The 20362-nt window shown below is 57.2% G+C and overlaps 1 protein-coding gene across 2 annotated transcripts in view; it reads right to left on the minus strand.

Moving 5' to 3' along the window:
* Window positions 1-18681, minus strand: part of GABRB3 (gamma-aminobutyric acid type A receptor subunit beta3) — a 33399-nt gene extending 14718 nt beyond the window's left edge. Inside the window, exons 1-4 of one of the 2 annotated variants that reach the window (XM_081114872.1) lie at window positions 18567-18681; window positions 17797-17888; window positions 17512-17579; window positions 420-640 (exon numbers count right to left, since the gene is read on the minus strand). In XM_081114872.1, coding sequence (XP_080970998.1) covers window positions 420-640; window positions 17512-17579; window positions 17797-17888; window positions 18567-18646 — 461 coding nt within the window. In that variant the 5' untranslated portion in view covers window positions 18647-18681. Of the gene's footprint in view, window positions 1-419; window positions 641-17511; window positions 17580-17796; window positions 17889-18001; window positions 18157-18566 lie in introns of those variants that run through there. The other variant, XM_081114871.1, reaches the window with a different exon arrangement.
* Window positions 18682-20362: the final 1681 nt, after the last annotated feature.

The raw sequence follows: 20362 nt of genomic DNA on the forward strand, positions 1-20362 counted from the left end.
ATAGATTTTAAATATATTAAATATTTTTTTTATTGATTTCAGAGAGGAAGGGAGAGGGAAAGAGAAAGAGAAACATCAATGATGAGAGAGAATCATGGATCGGCTGCCTCCTGCACGCCCCACACTGGGGATCGAGCCCGCAACCCAGGCATGTGTCCTGACCAGGAATCGAACCCGGACCCCCTGGTTCATAGGTTGACACTCAACCACTGAGCTGCGCCGGCTGGGCTTGCTTGTGACAAGTCCCAGTCACAGCGATGCCCCAAATCCTAGAGGATTCCTCTCTCTGCAAAGCTCAGAGGTTTCATGATGTCTCCTAACTCATTTGAGGATGTGGCCTCGCCAGCCATTCCCACCTCCAGGGAGACAGTCAAGGCCCCGGGGGGCGGGCGGGCAGACAGACAGACAGACAGACAGACCTGAGCCCGTACAGCACCGTCCCGTCAGGGTGCAGGCGGATCATGCGGTTCTTCACCGTCACTCCGTGCACAAAGGACTTCTTGTCGTTCAGGAAGTAGGTGTCCGGCACCCACAGCTGGTCGGCCACCCGGTTGTCCAGCGTGAGGTTGAGCGGGATGCCGGAGTAGGCGAGCCTCTTGTCCCTCCAGTACTGCTGGAAGTACATGGTCAGCGTGTAATCCTGGGGGGAGGAGAGACAGCCGTCAGTCCCCGCGCAGCCGCTGGCCGCGGCCAGGCCGGGGCCCGGGAGGCACAGACACTGCTTTCTCCCACGCGGGGGCGGGTGGGAAGCAGGGGGCGCTTTCTGGGAAGGCCAACGCCGGGTCGGTGCCACCCACCCCGCCCCTCTTATAAAAGCCTGATGACACACTCAGGGTCGGCGTAAATACACACTGAGGCGAGAACCGCGTTCGGATCACAGTCTCTCCTGTAAAGAATCTTATAAACAAACAAAACCGTTCACGTATCGCTCTGGGCTCCTTTATTAGGGATCACAAAGCCCTTTGACAATCTGATGAAAGCACGGCCCCTCTGAGTGTGTGCGCGTGGATGGGCACGTGAGCATGCCCACGTGAGTGTGCACGGCTGTGTCTGCGTGCGTGCGCGCAGGTGTGTCTGTGTCTGTGTGCGTGCGTGCACACGTGCATGTGTGTCTGTGTGTGCATGCGTGTGTGCCTCGAGTTAACCAGCATGACGCACTGATGCCCACCGAGATGCACGTCTCCCCACGCCTGGTGGGCTTCCACGCGCGTGTGAAGTCACGTGCCTGGAGTCTGCACACTGTTTCCTATTGGAAGAACTACGACACAAAGGTGGTTCGATTTTTACCCCGGATTCCAAAATCCCACTTCATGCAAAAGTCAGAGGCCGGGGTCTCCGGGGGTAAGAACACCAGGCCAGCCCAGGGTCCCCTGGTTTGGAGCCCGAGGGCTCAGGTAGCGGTGGGGGGTGGTGGGGGGGGGGCGGGCAGGAGGAGCCCGATGGCTGGGGCCGGGAGCAGGCATTCTTGAACATGAGTCGTTCGGGAGCATAGGTGAGTCCTTTCAGCATCTCCGGAGCATACACGGGCGGCGGCAGCGGTGACAACACACACGCCAAATTAGCCGAAGAAAACCTCCTCCCAGCTGTAGGTGTATAATTCGAGAGGCTCCGTAAATTGCAGGGAGAGATCAACAACAACAACACCGCTTCGCTGCCCGCGCAAATCTCCTGGCATTTATCGCATTACGGCGGCCAGAATGCATCTCTGGGAGGGAGAGCATCGCGCATTATTCCGCAATTCAGTGATTGACGACGTTTCCTCGGCGCAGGGAATGGAAGGAGAGGATGACTAACCCCGAGGAGGCAAGGCAATCTCCACGCCGCGTGGCAAGACGGGAACCGCAGCTGGGAGTCACAGGGCACCTGGCCGGCACCTGCTCCCGCGCGTCGAGGACACCAGGCCTGCAGGTAAATCGCTCTCGGGTCAGCGAAGACGGGAGACGGCTCCCCGCAGCCGCTTACATAAGCCCTAAGTGCTGGAGGCCTCCCGGCAGGCGCCCCCACAGTGAAGTTTAGGCTGGGGCGTCTGGGCGCCTCTAGGAACACCGGGCGATTGGAGGACTCGGGTCCGTCCCTGTGGCCTGGCTCGTCCCACAGCAGGCTCCGAGGTGACTGTCGAACCCGTGTGGCAAAGGGGGAGGAGCGTCCATCTCCCTGCCACCCCCTCTCCCTCCCTCCCTCCTGCATCGGGCATCCGCCTACGGTAGGTCAACACCCTGCCGGGTGCTAGGGACCCAGAGGTGAGATAAACACAGCCCTGGCCGGCCAGGAGCATCCTCCCCTGCACCGGAAGGTCGCCGGCTGGATGCCCCGTCGGACACATGCCCAGGTTGTGGGTTCGGTCCCTGGTCGGGGTACATAGGGGGGGCAATCGACCGATGTTTCTCTCTCTGCCTCTCAAATCAACGAAAACATATTAAAAAAGAAACACACAGCCCTGACTGGTTTGGCTCAGTGGATGGAGCGTCGGCCTGCAGACTGAAGGGTCCCGGGTTCGAATCCGGTCAAGGGTATGTACCTTGGTTGCGGGCACATCCCCAGTGGGGAGTGTGCAGGAGGCAGCTGATCGATGTTTCTCTCTCATCGATGTTTCTAATTCTTTATCCCTCTCCCTTCCTCTCTGTAAGAAATCAATAAAATATATTTTAAAAAAAAGAAAGAAACACATCATTTGTACCTTTAAGTAGTTCGCATTCTGGTGGGGTCCCCAAAAATCAAAACCCCTCCCCCCAAGTTACAGTGATCAAGAGAAGGCATTTTGGCTTTTTCTTTTTTAAAAAAAATATTTTTTTATTGATTTCAGAGAGGAAGGGAGAGAAAGAGAGAGAAGCATCAATGATGAGAGAGAATCACGGATCAGCTGCCTCCTGCACGCCCCCCACTGGGGATCGAGCCCGCGACCGGGCGTGTGCCCTTGACCGGAATCTGACCCAGGACCCTTCAGTCCGCAGGCCGACGCGCTATCCACAGAGCCACACCAGCCCAGGGCCATTTTGGCTTTTTCCAACCAGTCCCCCAACCCTCTATACCCTCTGGCAGCTAGCAGTCTGTTCTCTGTGTCCGTGAGTCCGGTTCAACTTCGTTTGTTCATCGATTTTATTCCTTAAATTCCACATAGAGGTGAAGAGACTCGGATTATTAGATTTGCTGAACTGAGTAGCCCTTAAACTCATTTCTGTCTGAATCCCTTCAAGAGGGCAGACGAGGCAAAAAAAAAAAAAAAAAGGAAGTTTTTTTTTGGCTCAGAAAACAGGGGTGAATATTTCCATTTTTTCACCGACAGCCCCTGCTGTCGACGTATCCTCCCAGACGTCAAAAGGCCTTTTTGGTTTTGTGTAGGTGCCTCTGGGCGAGGACCTCACCATGGCTTCTCCTCTCCTCAAAGGCGGGTCACGTGGGCGAGCGCCGCCCGCCGCACGTTTTAAAGCATTTCCCGTTTCCAAGAAGATGTGCTATCTTTAGGCAGCGAGCCCATTCATTTCTGAGAGCAGGTCTATTTCTGGCTCCCACCCAGGAATGGGGAGGTTACGGCTCTTCCACAAATCACAACAGGAACAATGCTACACATGCTGGAAGTGAAAAACGCTGGCTGGATCGTGGGGCTGTGTGTGTGTGTGTGTGTGTGTGTGTGTGTGTGTGTGTGTTTTTCCTTTTCCTGAGCTGTTACTCCTTTCAGCGGGAATGTGGGGATGGGCACCCGCGCAGGGGGTCACACAAGGCTGCCCCGTCTCCGGGGACACGGCCATCGCAGCCCGGGTTCCACGCCCTCGATCGAGCCTGGGGCCCGCGGAGAGAGAAGTCCAGCGCTGGCCTCGGAGAGGAGGGAGATTATCGTTCCCTCCTGCTTTGGACGAGACTTTCCACTGTGCACGGCGTAGCTGAGCAGGAGGACGATCCTTCGTCTGGGACCCAGGAGGCCCGTGTCTCCTCCCGGGGCGTCCACACGAAGACACGGTGGCCGACATCCCGGGCCCGTCGCTGTCCTTCACACGCGATCCCGTGCACGGCCGTGAACGTGCGAGGACAGCAGGCGCTGAGATGCGGGTCTGCCCCTGGCGAGGCGCCTCCCTGGGGGAGAAGCCGACGACTTCGAGGGGGAGCTCAGCACTTCGCAGGGCCCTTCCCCGGAACCAGGCCGCGAGGACCCGGCCGCGGAGCCCGGGGGGCGCAGCTCGTGGGGGCCTTTCTCCCGTCGCCCCCGGGTGCGAAGGCTCCCACAGGTGCAGGGGGTGCCGTAGCCAACGCCGTCGAGGCCCTCGCCGCTGGGTTCATCAGCATCGGAGTGTGTCGTCGACCACGGGCAGCGGGATGGACAGCTGGTGACTCCCTTGCTGGACGTGCGCCTTTGGCACGGCAGCGGCTGGCACCTGAGGTGTGCGGGGCGAGATGTCGCACGTGCTGCCATTCCTCCGGCCACGCTCGGGCCGGCGAGTTCAACCCGGCCCCCTGAGAGGCCATCCGCTGCAGGGCAGTCGGCGGGGACTGTGAATCGGATTAAATAAGCGAGGAGAAGGTGTGGAGTGAGGACCTCCTGATCCCTGAGAAGGGGGCAGAGGAAAGTCATTCAACTGAGACGTGTCAGGCCCTCCCCGCGTGCCTCCGTGGTCGGGCGTCGCCCTAGGAACCAGGAGGTCACGGCTCGATTCCCGGTCGGGGCCCAGGCCCGGGTTGCGGGCTCCATCCCCAATGGGGGGCGTGCAGGAGGCGGCCGGTCCATGATTCTCCCTCATCGTTGATGTTTCTCTCTCTCCCTCAATAAATCAATAAAAAATATATTTTTTAAAATAGGAAGATAGAGATGATAGATAGATGATAGACGGCTGGATGGGGAGGATGAATAGGTGAGGTGGGGGGGGGGGTAGAGAGACTACACTAAAATGGGGAACTCCTGGGGCACCGCTCTCTCTGCGGGCGGCACTGCGGGTTTTTAATGTTTCATAATTCCCAAATTTCCTACAAAGGGGATCTTTTATCCGCAGATACAACCGTCCGACTCTCTGTTCAGAGATAATTGGGCACAAAAGCAACACAAAGTGCTGAGCCGTTTGGAGGCTCCGCCGAGACCGAAGCTGTACGGGCCTCCGTGGGGGAGCCAGTCAGCAGGTTTCCGGGGCTTCCCCCCCCCACGTCCCCCCAGCCAACAGCGATGAACTTGGAATATTAACGATGGACTCATCTCTGCCACTGCCCCAGGCTCGCACCCCTGTCACGCCAGCTCTCCGGCAAGGACACGGAGGCCAGGGCTCACGAACTTGCTTAGACCCGAGCGGCTCAAAGGCGGCGCCTGGCCGGTCCCTGCCCCGTGCCCTTACGGCCTGGACAGGAAGCCGGCCCCGGGGCCGCACCCGGGAGCGGGGAGCCCCCCCCCCCTTTCCGGACGAGCTTGGAGGCCTGGCCGGGAAGCTCAGTCGGTCAGAGTGCTCTCTCCACACACCAAGCTTGTGGGTTCGACCCCCAGTCGGGGCACAGAGAGAATCGGCCGACGATGCATCAGCAAGTGGAACAACAAACTGGTGTTCCTCTCGCCCCCTCACCCCCTCGCCCCCTGCCCCTCCGTCTCTAAAATCAACTTTTAAAATGACTGGCTCGGAGCAGGTCGTGTGTGCCTGGCACCGTGGGCTGTTCCTGTGGCTCAGAATGAAGCCGATGAAATGGCCTGGATTTCACGCAGAAGGAGTAGATTCATGTGCAGTTTTCTTAAACGACTGCCCCGATGAAAGGATTCCCTAAAAAACCACCCCTCTGTTCACAGGCCCAGGTCACGCCCTGTTCCTTCTAAGACACACCCGGGGGTAGGGTGAGCGGAGCCTCCCACTGGTCACGTTTCCGTACGAGGCTGCTGCCCCTGTCCTCACACCGGACGGGGTCTCCATCCGACGGTGCCAGGCTGTCACTCCTCCCCCCGGGGCCTGGGGTCACCCCTCCGTCTGTCCATCGGAGCAGAGTTCGCCTGGGCCCTCGGGGCGTGGCCTCTGGCCCTGTCTCCCCGGAAGCGAGGGATGCCTTCTCCGCCCCAGGCCTCCCCGGCAATCCACCCGACGTCTTCATTTCTCCTCGGTTGGCTGGATCCCTGTCTCAGTGGTTCCGGGAGGGAAAGAGGGGGAGTGTTTTATTGACCTCTTAATCCCACAGTAATATCTGAACCACCGATTCAGCCAAGCATGTCTTACATCATGGCCCAGCGCGTACGTGTGCGTGCGTGCGTGTGTGTGCGTGCGTGTGTGTGTGTGCGTGTGTGTGCGTGTGTGCGTGTGCGTGTCTTTTATCCTCCTGGACCCATTCTCTTCCCCGTGTCTTCTCTTCCTTAAAATATTTCCCCCCTTATGGCCCAAAGTGATATTTAACAAGTCAATTTGGGGAAGAAAGCCGGTTTGGCAAATGCAAATGGACTCAATACATAACCCTGAAGAGCACTCGGGGACTCGCTCAGAACGACAGCGCTGGGGCCGGAGCACAAGCCGCGTCCTCCCTGGGACGGGGAGCCCCGAGGCACCGACATCGATTTGGTTTTGGTTCGTTTCTCGTTGTGTTTTTAGGATTTTTAGTTGACTTTTAGAGAGAGAGGAAAGGAGAGGGAGGGAGAGAGAGAGAGAGAGAGAGAGAGAGAGAGAGAGAGACATCCATCAGCTGCCTCCTGCACCCCCCCCCCTACTGGGGATGGAGCCTGCAACCCCAACATGTGCCCTGACCGGGACTCGAACACGAGACCCTTCTGTCTGGCGGCCGACGCTCTAACCTCTGAGCCCACAGGCCAGGATTGAACACAAAGTGTTGAGAGGAGAACTGCGAACAGAGAGACGGAACCGTCACCTGCCTCACGGGAGATAAAACACATCCCCAGAAAAGCAACCTGCGAAAAGCGACCAAGCCAGCTAGCAGGCGGGTCTCAGGCACAGAGCGCCGGTTAAAGATCGCGCCGCGCCGAGGGCGGGCGGGCGAGAGGGCAGGGCAGAGGCGGGATCGCAGGGCAGCTTGCAGAAGACCAGCTCTGGGCAAGGCTGAGGGGAAGGCCCGGGGGGGTGGGGCAGGCTGGGGGAGAGCGTCACTCTGCAGGTCCATTATGTTATTTTTTAAAATATATATATTTTTTTTATTTCAGAGAGGAAGGGAGAGGGAGAGAGAGAGACACATCAATGATGAGAAACAGCAGATGCCTCCTGCACGCCTCCTGCTGGGATTTGAGGCCGCAACCCAGGTAGGTGCCCCGACTGGGAATCAAACCAGTGACCTCTGGGTCTGGCACAGGGCAGTGCTCAACCCCCTGAGCCACACCGGCCACGCCAGAGATTATGTTCTCAGCCCAGCCGGCTGGCGTGGCTCAGTGGCTGACCGTCCACCTATGAACCAGGAGATCACAGTTCAATTCCCCGTTGGGGCACATGCCCAGGTTGGGGCATCGAGCCCAGTGGGGGTGTGCAGCAGGCAGCCGATCCGTAATTCTCTCTCATCATGGATGGTTCTCTCTCTCTCCCTTCCTCTCTGAAATCAATAAAAATATATTAAAACAAACAATAGCGACGCAGAGCTCTCGAGGACATGGCTTGCCAGCCTCCATCCTGTTGGCTAGCTTTGCATGGCCCCCAACTGTCTTAGCTTTGAGCCCAGCGGCCCCAATTCTTCTAGCTCCTAGCTTCTGTGGAGGGCTCCTGTCTAGGTGGGAAAGGAGCTTGGATGAGGTCCCATGTGGAAGAGGCACTGCTTGGGGCCGGCACAGACTGGGACTCATTTAAAAAAAAAAAAGATTGCAGATTGCATTCCCACGTGAGGAATGTGAACCTGTCCCTGGGACAAGGGAGGGCTGGGAGCCCAGGCCTGGGGGTAGGCCACCTGAGACTCTCAGAAGCGCTCCTTGAACCCCAGCTCCCGGCTCAGGTGTTCCCACATCGACCCAGGCATCCCAGAGCACCTCGGGCCCAGGTGAAATCTGCCAGTCGGGCTATTGTTTTCTGCTGATCTCCGCTGGCTCATGAGGAGCCCTGAGTAATCAGGCTGATGAGGCCCAGGCAGGGGCCCTGTGGGCACCGGGAGGTGGGCTCTCTCGCCCATGGCTGGAGGGTAGCTTCCCGGGTCCCACCCGCTGGGCCCCCACGGCCCCCCAGGCCTCGAGTCGGAAGCGCACACGTCCCCAGGCGGCTCAGCACCTCCGGTGAGTACCTCTCGGGGGTGGGAGGTGAATGAAAGGTTTGCACAATGAAGTGCTCGCTCACGTTTGAAATGGCGTCCCCCACCCCCAACCCCCCACTGCCAGGATCTGGTGGGAATCCCGGGTCTGAGGCCTTGGTTTGACTCCATGATGAGATGAAAGTGCGTTGGACGCTTTCTGACAGAAGAAAGCAGGTGGCATCTTTGGAGTATCGGCACGCCTCGATTTGTTGAAGGTATCGTTTCCAGGTTGCAATGTTTAGGCTTTATCTTAATCCCCAGCTTTTCCTCCAACTTCTGTTTCCATTTCAACGTGAGCAACCTCGCTTCCTTTTGACGGAACTGGAACGTTCTCCGGGACGGGGTACTCAGCCGTGTGTGTGTGTGTGTGTGTGTGTGTGTGTGTGTACAGAAGGTTTACGTGAAATAGTGTAAACATTCATGACCAGAATTCTCACCATGAATAAGGGGGGGAAAAGTTGCGGTTGAAGTAAAATCTGATACCTTTTGGAGGGCGAATAGGCGGAGATTGGACAGTTGCCAGTTTTATTTTAAATATGTTCTTACTGATCTGAGACAGACAGGAAGGGAGAGGGAGAGAGACAGGGAGCAACATCAACCGGATAAATAAGTGGAACAGCAAGTCGACGTTTCTCTCTCTTATCCTTCCTCTGTCTCTAAAATCAATCAATGAATTTTTAAAGACTGGCTTCCCACCTTCACTTCTTATAGGGTCTCGGGGTTGAAGGGAAAACATTTTAAGGCAATTGATTCGTTTGAACTTGACATGAACGGTCAGCCCTCCCATCCAATAGCATTTCAAGGGTGGCAGCGCCTTTACCCATCACCTTGGCAACCCTACTTCTTTTTATCGACGGGGAAACCGAGGCCCAAGGCGAAGTTATCTGTTCAGGGGTAGGACGCGCACTGGGAAAGCCGTCCTAGGACTCCGGGTTTATTCCCGAAGGGCTTGGATACCTGCCTCTGGGGCCGGCCGGAGCCTCACCGACCCTGGGCTTCTCCGCTCCGCTGCTGTATCATTAGTCTCCCAGGAGAGTGACTTCGTTTTAGTAACAACACGAACGCGCTCCACCTTTGGGATATCATTCAAAAGGCCCTCTGCTCCCCGGAGAACACCGGGTTCTCTGGCCAAGACGAACCCGTGGACTAGGGGGAGGGTCATGGCGTCCCACAGTGAGAAAACTCGGGCCCGGCCGGCATGGTCAGGGGTTGAGCGGCGACCTATGAACCAGGAGGTCACGATCCGATTCCCAGGCAGGACACAGGCCCGGGCTGAGGGTTCGAGCCCCAGTGGGGGTGTGCGGGAGGCAGCCGACCCACGATTCTCTCTCCTCATGGGTGCTTCTCTCTCTCTCTCCCCCTCTCCCTGCCTCTCTGAAATAAGTAACGTCCTCCGTGTGCGTGAGACCGAGTCTCCCACCGACACACCCGGCCAAGCTCCCGGAGACCTTGCACACGGGGCGAGGCCGTCTGAATGAGGCGTAGAAATAGCACGATCCCCGCGCTCTTCTCCACGCGAGTTAGGCGGATCAGGGCCTCGCCGCTCAGTAATTGCATTTACTACTAAGACCAAGCGTGAAAATTCTCAGATATCTCACTTAGGAAATTAGATAGGCTGAATGGACATTTGAACTGCTTTTGTAACACGCATTTCTTTTCTTTTTCAGCACACATTTCTTTTCATCCTATCATGTTTTTAAAATTTAAACTTTGCTTAGTGCTCATCCTCACCCAAGGATATTTTTCCCCCATTGATTTTCAGAGAGAGTGGCAGGGAGGGGGAGAGACGGAGAGAGAGAGAAACATGGATGTGAGAGAGGCACATCAATTGCACGCGCCCCAACCACGGCCCCGGGATCCAGCCTGCAACCCAGGTACATGCCCTTGACTGGACTTGAACCCACAATCTTTCAGTCCGCAGGCCGATGCTCTGACTACTGAGCCAAACTGGCTAGGGCTAACCTATGCCTCTTTATAGAAATAAATACAGTTATCAGCTACATTGGAAATTGTATTCAACAGAAACAAGCGCTTTCCTTAAATCTGTTTAACTAGTATCAGACTCATGACACTGACACTGACATCTTCGATCCCCCAGTTTTATTATCCAAAAAATCCGTTCATTACACATGCTATCTACATTTAGACATAGCGTCGTTATATGTAGATGCATGCATCTTCAGAATTCTTACGTTTTCATTTTGAAATCATGACAGATTTACAGAAAATTGTTTTTAAAAATAGCTCAGTGTGGCTCAGTGGTTGAGCGTCAACCCGTGGACCAGGAGGTGGGGGTTCGAGTCCCAGTCAGGGCACGTGCCTGGGTTGCAAGCTCGATCCCCCAGATCATTGATGTATTTCTCTCTCCCTCCCTCTCCCTTCCTCTCTGAAATCAATTTTTTTTTTTTTTTTACAAAATAAGAAGAGGACAGCACCCTCATCGCCTCCGTCACCAGGCTGGTCATCAGCTTTGATGACCACAGAGGACACGGTGCCAGAAGCATTTCAACAGCCAAAATGGCAGCAAACCGCTGGTGCTCACGTCCCCGAGCGGCATCTCGCCGCGCACTACACAATAACCTGAGAGATTCCGAACGGTCAGCAGGCTGCACCACGCGGCGGCAGCGCCCGTGACTCGATGCAAAACGCGCTAGAGAAGGAAGGGCTCGGCTCCCGGAGGAAGGAAGCAGAGGTACCACGGGCGCCAGATGGTGCAAAACCAAATGCCGAATCCACAGCGCTTTCCTCGGGAAGGATCGGGAAGGTTTCTACACGTCAACAAGCAGGTTGGCACCAGACCAAATACTTTACCTCCACGTGCAACACCCCGCACGCTCCCTGAGCCCAGCACACGGGGTCGTTCACAACGGGACGAAGCGTGTGACCTCCGCCTGTTAAGAGATGGAGCCGTGCCTGGCTGGTGTGGCTCAGTGGTTGAGCATCGACCTAGGAACCAGGAGGTCCCGGTTCGATTCCCGGTCAGGGCACATGCCCGGGTTGTGGGCTCAATCCCCAGCTGGGGGCGTGCAGGAGGAAGCCGGTCCATGATTCTCTTTTCATCATGGATGTTTCTCTCTCTCTCTCTGTCTCCCTTCCTCTCTGAAATCAATGATATATATATGTTATATATATGTATATATATTTATCTAAAAAAAGACGGAGCCACAAAAAGCTTTACAAGCTCTCTGAGGGGAGATACAGAAGGGCATTCTCTTTGCACGCTCCCTAAGGCTCCTTCTAATATTAAATACAAACCTCCCTCCGAACGGTGCATCTTATGTAAGGTATTATGCTCATCCATCTCGGAGGTCCATCCTGGACTTCCTTATCCTTGGCCCCGTCTCGATGCATGATCCTAACTTATGCACGAAACGAACGCGCCGCCCATGAGAACAATGTGCTTAACCGGCCCCACCCTCCCGTCCCGAGTGGCAGCCACCTGGCACCCACGGCCAGCACACTCCCCGCCCGCCCGCCCGCCCGGGCCTTACGCGGCCGTACCTTCCCGGCCCTAACTGGGTCAGAGAAACACTTTTTTCCTTTCTGCTGAGTCATCCCCCGGCGCGCTTAGTAATAATAAGAGCATTCGCACATTCCCAGCCCTTAACACGCTAACGAGGATTCATAATGCAAGCTCTGAGGAGGGCCCTCCCTGCCTCCCGGGAAGAAACCCGTGGAGGGTGGCTTGCTCACACGTGTCGGTGTGGCCGTGGGTGTGTGTGTGTGTGTGTGTGTGGTTTCCTCTGTAGACAGATCTCTTTGGAACCGATTCTGTGGGCATGCCACAGGCATCTGGGAGGCCGGGGATGGAAATACCGAGGGAGTGTAAGTGGCTTGCCTGGGGCTAGATGTTCCCATAGATTTGGGAAGAGAACCTGAAACTGGCAATGCCATCGGGCAGCTTTTTGGAACACTCCCCAGCCGCCAGGTGGCTCGGTGGATGAGCATCGGCCTGGGAACCAGGAGGTCACGGTTCGATTCCCGGTCAGGGCACAGGCCCGGGTTGCGGGCGATCTCCATCCCCTGTAGGGGAGGTACAGGAGGCAGCCGGTCCATGTTTCGCTCTCACATCAATGTTTCTCTCTCTCTCTCCCTCTCCCTTTCTCTCTCTCTCCCTCCCTCTCTCTCTGTCTCTAAAACCAATTTTTTTTAAATGTATTATTTTTAAAGTATTTTTTAAAAATATATTTTATTGATTTTTTACAGAGAGGAAGGGAGAGAGATAGTTAGAAACATCGATGAGAGAGAAACATCGATCAGCTGCCTCCTGCACATGCCCTTGACCGGAATCGAACCTGGGACCTTTCAGTCTGCAAGCCGATGCTCTATCCACTGAGCCAAACCGGTTTCGGCACTAAAACCAATTTTTAAAAGGTGGGGAAAAGGAAAATTTGAAAGATGGGGAACAACAAAAATGCAGACTCTCTCCATTACCCGTGAAACAAGTTACAATGCGCAAGAATGTTAAATGTCCAAGTACTGGACTCCATCCTTCGAAGTTTCTACAAAACACCAGCATGTGTGATGATACCTGCGTGGAAACGCAGAAGGTGTCTGCCTGTCTGTCTGTTTGCAGCCGGGGGCGCTCTCTGGGGGCATTGGCGGCAGATCAAGATTTCGCTTTGCAATCGTTTAAAAAGGGACGGTATTACTGTTAGCAACACCCATGATTATTTTATAAGCCACCCCTCCAACATTCATGCACAAGCACATACGTGTCCCACCTTGAGATACACACGTTTTACACACACCTATTTCATTCAGTGGTGAATTTTTACATATATCACTAAACTAGGGTCCCTAGTGACAACGGCCGGGCCTCCCTCCCTTCCCCCCCGCCAGCCCCGCCCCCTGGTCGAACTTCTGGTCGACCCCCGGTCCAGGGGACAATTTGCCCTTTTGGAGGAGACAAAAAAGGAGACATACTACCCTTTCATTATACAGGATATACGTTTGGAAAAATATATCTCATGAAACCCTGAGAAGGGTGTCCTATCTAATGAGAATGTCAAGGAAGGCCCTGCCATGATCGTGACCCTTAATGTCCTTGTAAACGTCTCTCTTCTACCTCATTGCCCTCACTCCTCTAAGTTTACATTGTGGCCAAAATATTCATCTTAAACCACAGCTCAAATCATGTCAATCATGTATTTTTAAAAAAGACACACACACATATTTACAGGCTCCTTATTTCTTGAAAATTAGCATCTGCAACCCTTGGTGCGGCAGAAAGGGGCCTAGGAGAACAGGGGCTGGTCCTGCCCTTTAATCTCATCTTCCCGATCGCCTCCACCACCCGCTATCCAACCATCCCTGCCTTTGCCATCTTCTTCCCTAACCCAAACATCTGCCTCCAGCCACTTCTATTGCCCCACTCGCCCAACTGAAATATAATTTTTAAATGTATGTTTATTGATTTCAGAAAGGAAGGGAGAGGGGAGAGAGATAGAAACATCAACGATGACATGGGCTGCCTCCTGCACGGCCCAACACTGGAGATCCAGCCCGCAGCCCGGGCATGTGCCCCGACCGGAAACCGAACCTTCACTTCCTGGTTCATAGGTCGAGGCTCACCCCCTGAGCCATGCGGCCAGGCTGGTCCTTTTTTTTGCTCCTGCTTTTTGTGACAACCACCCGGCATCTCTCCTCTGACGGCTACAACACCCTGAATGCAAGGCCATGTCTTACTGAGTCTCATAACCTAACGACATTCAGTTGTCTCGTGAATACAGGACAGGTGGTGAAGGGAGCTCGTCCATAGAACGTATACTGTTTTTATACAAGATGACTGAGTGATGGTTAACCTCAGACTCACCTGTTCTCTGTTCTTTCCCTACAAAAACAGACGAAAAAGGAGAGGGACGCACCATCCCGAGAGGCTGGCGCCATCGCGAGAGGCTGGAACCATCGCTAAATGCAACCAGTGTCGCGAGAGGCAGCCAGTTATCGCGCGAAGTAGGTACATCGCTGGGGGCGGGCACTATCGCGAGAGTCTGGCATCATCGCGAGAGAGCAGCCAGTATCGCGAGAGGCAGCCACCATGGCGAGAGGCAGGCCCCACGGTGGGAGACAGCGAGGATCTCAGCAGGTGGGCCCCCAACATGGGTCTCCCTCACACCTGCAGGACTTGGAGGCGGAGGCATCTAATGCCACTAGTCGTCGCCTAGGAGACGCCTGCCCACCCCTCCCTGGTAGATGGGCGCCCACTACCCGCTGGTGCCCCCCCCCCGCCCATGCGCCCAGCACACTCCGGGGCGAGGCAGCCCTGTGATTAGAAGGGTCTTTATTCTATTAAGATAAAAATATGCCCACACAGACGAAAAAATAAAATCAACAAAAACATTTTTAAAAAAACACACAGCTAATAAAATATAAGAAAAATATCCTCATAGGTCCACGATCACAGCCATGCTCAGAAGCAAATATGTGAAGGAAAATCCAATTTTTCCCGGGTATCATGGGAGCCGGTTCCCATGAGTGACCTTTGATCTCCAATGAATGACCTTTGATCTCCAACCCTATGAGATCTGAGCAATGAGTGACCTTCGGCCTCCAACCCCAACCATCCCCAGTTGTGGTTTATGCTGCATTCCTGGCTGGAGACGCCACAGAAGTCACCATCGTGAGCGCGCACACACGCGCACACACACAAGCATGCGTGCAATAGTGTGCCTGCACGGGTCCTGCGCAACCATGAGCGTTGGGGCCCGCCCTCCAGGGAAAGGGCATTCAATGTGGTGGCATGTGTCTGCAATGGGCCTTTCTGCGGCGGGGCCCAGAGAAAATAGAGGCACCTCGACTGGTAATCCATGAACGGGGCAGCTATTGGTGCACTTTCCCAGGGCGGCAGGCACCCACGTGAGGCCACCGCCATTATGCAACTCGAGCTTAAAAATTACGTGCAAAGAGCAAAAATCTAAACATGGAACTCCCGTTTGACCCAGCGACCCCACTTCCAGGACTGTATCCCCAGGAACCAGAAACACCCATCAGAAAGGACACAGGCACCCCGATGTTCACAGCAGCACAATTCGCCACAGCGAAGATCTGGACACAGCCTCGGTGCCCATCAGCCGACGAGCGGATTAGAAAACCATGGCCCATCTACACAACGGAATGCTACGCTGCGGTGAAAAAGAAGGAACTCTTACCATTTGCAACAGCGTGGATGGACCTGGAGAGCATTGTGCTAAGCGACATCAGCCAGTCAGAGAAAGATAGATACCACATGATCGCACTCATTTGTGGACTAGAACGAACAGCATAAATTGATGAACAAAAGCAGATCCAGAGACAGAAGCATCGACCAGACCGTCAAACCTCAGAGGGAAGGTAGGGGAGGGTGGGGGTAAGGGGGAGAGATCAACCAAAGGACTCATAGGCAAGCATATAGGCCTAAGCAATGGACACAGACACCCGGGGGGGGGGGGGCGGTGAGGGCATGAGCGGGGGGGACCCGGGGGTTATGTGGGGATAAGGACACATATGTAATAACTTAATCAATCAAGAAATTTAAAAAAAAGTAAGTGCAAAGAGAACGGTCCATGGTCCAGGCCGACACAATAGTGTGCAGGCTTCTTACAGCACCACAGCAATGCGTCTTCTCCCTTTCGTCATCCAATAGAATGACCTTTGACACAATGATCCACTAAATATTCAATTAACGTCCATAAAAAAATGGTCTTCGCTCGAGACTGTGAAGTCCCCTGTTAAGAAAACCACAGCTGAGAGAGTAGGTCCTAAGCATATAAGTTGTGTGGGGTTTTTTGTTGTTGTTGTTGTTCCCCTCTCTCTCTAGACCATAAACTATAGCTTTGGGACAGAATTATCTTTTTACAAAATCACTCCCCCCAAAAATGTAAACTATGCATGGTGTTAATTTGTAATGTCATGCATGTCAAGTCATATTCCTTCTGTGTCTCTTTCTAGCACTTTTACTGTTATAATTTGTAGAAATGGCTGAGGGGAGTGAAAGGTAAATTTTTTTTTTTAATCACACATTATCGTAATTTAAAATATTGACGTTCAGCATGAAAATTTGACCAAAAAAAAAAACAAACACAAAAAACCCCACACAGTTTTCTGGGGCCAAAGATTTCTTCCTACGAAACCCACCGCGGCCTCCCCGCATAAGCATGTGCCGGGACGCACTTGGAATCGCAGTGTCCGTGTGTCTCTCCAAGTGTCTGCATGTCTGTGATTTATTGCAAAGTTTCTCCAAACACTGTCCACAGGGTACCTGCCGCACCACAACCAGGAGGCACCCGCGGTCCTCCCCACCCGCCACCCCGCGCTGGACCGGGACCCCCGGCGCGTGAGCGCCTGGGAGCCTGCATTTGGGGGCACGTCTGCACACGTGACTGGCGCGCACACCCAGCCGAGGCGGGAGCCCATCGCGTCTACCCGTGACCCACGCCGCCAGCTCGGGATGTGGCCGGACGGAAAGTTGCCAAGTGATCGCTTCCCAAGGAGCCCGGTTTGCAAAGGCTCCTTCCTCCCCAAGTGTCCACCCAACAGGAAACGCTGCCCAGGGCGCACGGCACTGCAGGGCCACGCGCCAGTCACGGGGGTTCTTGTGCGCCGGGGTGACACCCGGTGATCCCGGGCCGGAGCCTGAACGCCCACCTCCCCCCGTCGCCCCTCGGGGCGGGGACCCCCGCCTCTCACGGGCCGGGGTAGGGAGCCCCCCGCCAGCTGCTTGAGCAGCCCGTCCCGTGACAGGGTCGGAGCGGGCCTCCCTGCCCAGAGCAGCCCGGACCTTTCAGCACCTCTGACAGCGCCCGGCCCCGCTGGGTGCGCGCGTTTTCCCCGCCCGTGAGCCGGCCTTGCAGGCAGGCCACCGGCACCGGGGAAACGGAGGCAGCCCGCGCCCACAGGCCGCCGCCCAGGCCCCTGCCAGCTGCCCGCATCGCTTCCCAAACACACCGCAGGAGCCCGAAATGCCGGGCATCCGAGCCGCCCCCACGGCTCCCGCCCGCCTCCCGGCTCCCCGGCGCCTGTTGCTAAGGAGGCGGCCTGGGAACGGGGAACCCAGCGCGGGAGGAGCCGGCAGCCTCAGCGGCGGGGCCCGCCGAGGAGCGCTAGGCCGGCCGGGGACCCCTTCCTGCCGCGGGGGGCGAGGCGGCACCCTCCGCGCGCGGATGCGATGCCCACGACGCCCCCCTCGCGCCCCCCGGGCGGGTGGAGGCCGCTGCACGCGCAGGAGGCCGGCGCCTCGGAGCCGGAGCCGGAGCCGGAGCCGGGCGGCTGGGCCCGGGCAGAGGAGGCCTCAGGCCCGGTCCTGTGGGCGCCGAGGGCCGGGCGGCGGCGGCGCAGGGTCTCGGGCAGCCCCCGGGGGGCGGCACTCACCATGTTGACTTCGGACACCATGTCGATGCTGGCGATGTCGATGTTCATCCCCACGCAGACCGGCGGCCCTGCGGGAAGCGCACGACACGGGATCAGCCGGGCTCGGGCCTGGGAGTGCGGGGGGCTCCGGGGAGGCGGGGAGGGGGCTCCCCGAGGAGGGGGCGCCGGAGCAGGGTCCCCCACCCCACCCCCACCACTCGCCGCAGCGCGGAGGAGGCGGACCCCGCCTCCCCGGTCCGCCCAGGCCGCCGCCGGTGCCCCGGGGCGCGCGCACACGCCGCTTACCCCCGAAGTCGGGTCTCAGGCGGATGTCGTAGCCTTTCAGCAGCTTGTCCACCGTCTCCTTCACGAAGGACATGTTCCCGGGGTCGTTCACGCTGCGGGGAGAGGGGAGAAGGGGGCCCGGAGAGCGGGGTCAGGCGGCGGCCAGCGCGCGCCAGCCAGCGCTCCGGGGCGCAGGGCCCGTTCCCCGGCCGCCGGCGGACCCTACCTCTGCGCGCAGCACACCACCGCCACCAGCACCGGGCCCGAGAAGAAGCCGAGGAGCCTTCTCCCCGCGAAGCCCCACATCCCTCCGCCGCGCCCCGGCACGGGGGAGGGGGCGCCCCGCCGCCGTCGCGACCCGCAGCCGGGGCTGCTCCTGCTGCTGCCGCCGCCGCCGCGCTGGCCCGGAGCGGAGGAGGGCGCAGGGGGAGGGGAGCACCGAGGGAGGAGCGCGGAGCGAAGGGAGGAGGCGGCCGCGGCGGCAGCAGGGCGGGCCGAGGCGGAGCCGGCTGCCCCGTGCGCTGCGCCCGGCCCTCCCGGCGCGCGCTCGGGTGGCCTAGGCCCTGGGAACCGGCCAAGGGAGGAGGCGCGCAGGGCCCACGACCCGCCTCCCCCGCTCCCTCCCGGGCGACCGGCTCGCGGAGGCACCCCCCCTCCCCGCCCCGTTCAGCTGCGGTGCAGAGAGAGGCCGCTGGGTGCAGCCCCGGAGGTGCCTCTGCCCCGGACCGGACCGCGCGCGCTGGGGCGGCTTCGGACCCAGCCGACGGCGACCTGGGGGGGCCCTGCCTCACCTGAGGGGCTCGGAGCCGCGCGTCCCCAGGGTCCAGCAGAGCCAGAGCGGCAGCAGGAGGGCCAGGAGCCCGGAGCACATGGCGCAGCGCTGCTCCGGCCTCGCCGGCGCGGGATCCGCTCGCCCCCACCGCCACCGCCACCGAGGATCCGGCGCGGGAGCGGGGATCCCCGCCCCTGCCCCCACCCACGGGCTTTCCCGCCCTCCCCGGCCCCCAGCCCCCAGCAGGGCGACCCCATTCGTGATATATGCCCGCGAAGACCATTTTATTAAAAAAAAAATCGGTTCCCCTCCCCCCGAACATTTCAGGGGATCCCTGCCCCCCCGCACCCCCGCCTCGTGCTCTCAGGTTTGCGCTTATATGCGTGGCACAGAGGGGCTGGTTACGCGCCATGTGTTGTCAGGAAGTTGGGGTCCTGGGGGGCGGGGGCTCCAGCTGTCATGTCAGCCTCGGAGAATAACGTGCCTGGAGCTGTCCGTGGTGTTTAAGTCAAACAAGGGACCTTGTTTTTCTTTTTTAAAAAATAAGCTTTTTTAAAAAAATTGATTTTTAGAGAGAGAGAGACAAAGGGGGAGGGAGAGAGAGAGAACCATCAATGAGAGAGAAACATCACCTCTCGGCTGCCTCCTGCACACCCCACTGGGACGCAGCCCACAACCCTGGATCCTGGGCCCACCCGCTGGGCCAGGGACCCCGTTTTCTCGGGAGGGGCCCCCATCCTTTGGTTCCCATTAGAAGCCCGCGGGCACCTTGGCCCACCAGCAGGCCCACGTCCCCCACATCCACCTGACCGGTGCGCCCTGCCCTGTGCCTAAGGGTGTCTTCTCCCCAAGGGCCCTGGGTTCTGGTCTTTCTTCCCGCCCTCCCCTCCCCAATATATTTTTACTGATTTCAGAGAGGAAGGGAGAGGGAGAAGGAGAGAAACATCAATGATGAGAGAGAGTCATGGGCCAGCTGCCTCCTGCACGCCCCGCACGAGGCATCTCGAGCCCGCAACCCGGGCCTGTGCCCTGACCGGGAACCGAACCCTGACCTCCTGGTTCACGGGTTGATGCTCAACCGCTGAGCCAGGCCAGCCAGGCAGGTCTATTTCTCTTTAGTGACTGATGCTCAAACACGTTCCCCTGGTGCCCCTGACTTCCCACAGGGAGGGAGGTGGTGGCACAGACCTGGGTGTGGTCAACCCAACGTCACGCACAGAGCAGGGTCCCTTCGCGCTCAGCGGATGTCCCTGGGCCAGCTCAGGCCTCAGTGAACGGTGAACAATAGATAACGCCTCTGGATTGACCTCTTTTCCTTAGGAAGCTTGAGGTGTGTTGTGGTTGTGGGGTTTTTTTTTTCCCTATTGTGCCGACTTCGCAGAGGTAAATATCTAAATCCGGGGGCCCTCCTCCGCCAGCTGGCACGGCTCTACGCATTGATTTTAAATATCGTCGCCCTTTTTTAAAAAAAAAACAACACAGCGATTGTATTTTTGGAACAGGAAAATGTGACCGCAGAACCGGAAAGGGTGCGGTGTGAGGGCAGTGAGAGATCCGTAGGGCTCTCTGATTATTTTTTTTTTTTCTGGAAAAGTCTATTTGCAACTGCTTGGGATTCCTGTTGGTGCACCGTGGAATGATCCGGAAAACGAGGGCTGTATTTATCACACCTTCCCATCCACACGCGTGTTGCTATCTCTCCTACATGCCCACGTGCCTCTTGTAGGGAAACGTTCTGCAGGGGATCCCAGCCATTCAAAGAAAACAACGCAAAACTACGTCACAAATGCTGTGACCATCCAGCCGTGCCACCTC

Source organism: Myotis nattereri, assembly GCF_964212035.1.
Source record: "Myotis nattereri genome assembly, chromosome: 21".
NCBI lineage: Eukaryota > Metazoa > Chordata > Mammalia > Chiroptera > Vespertilionidae > Myotis > Myotis nattereri.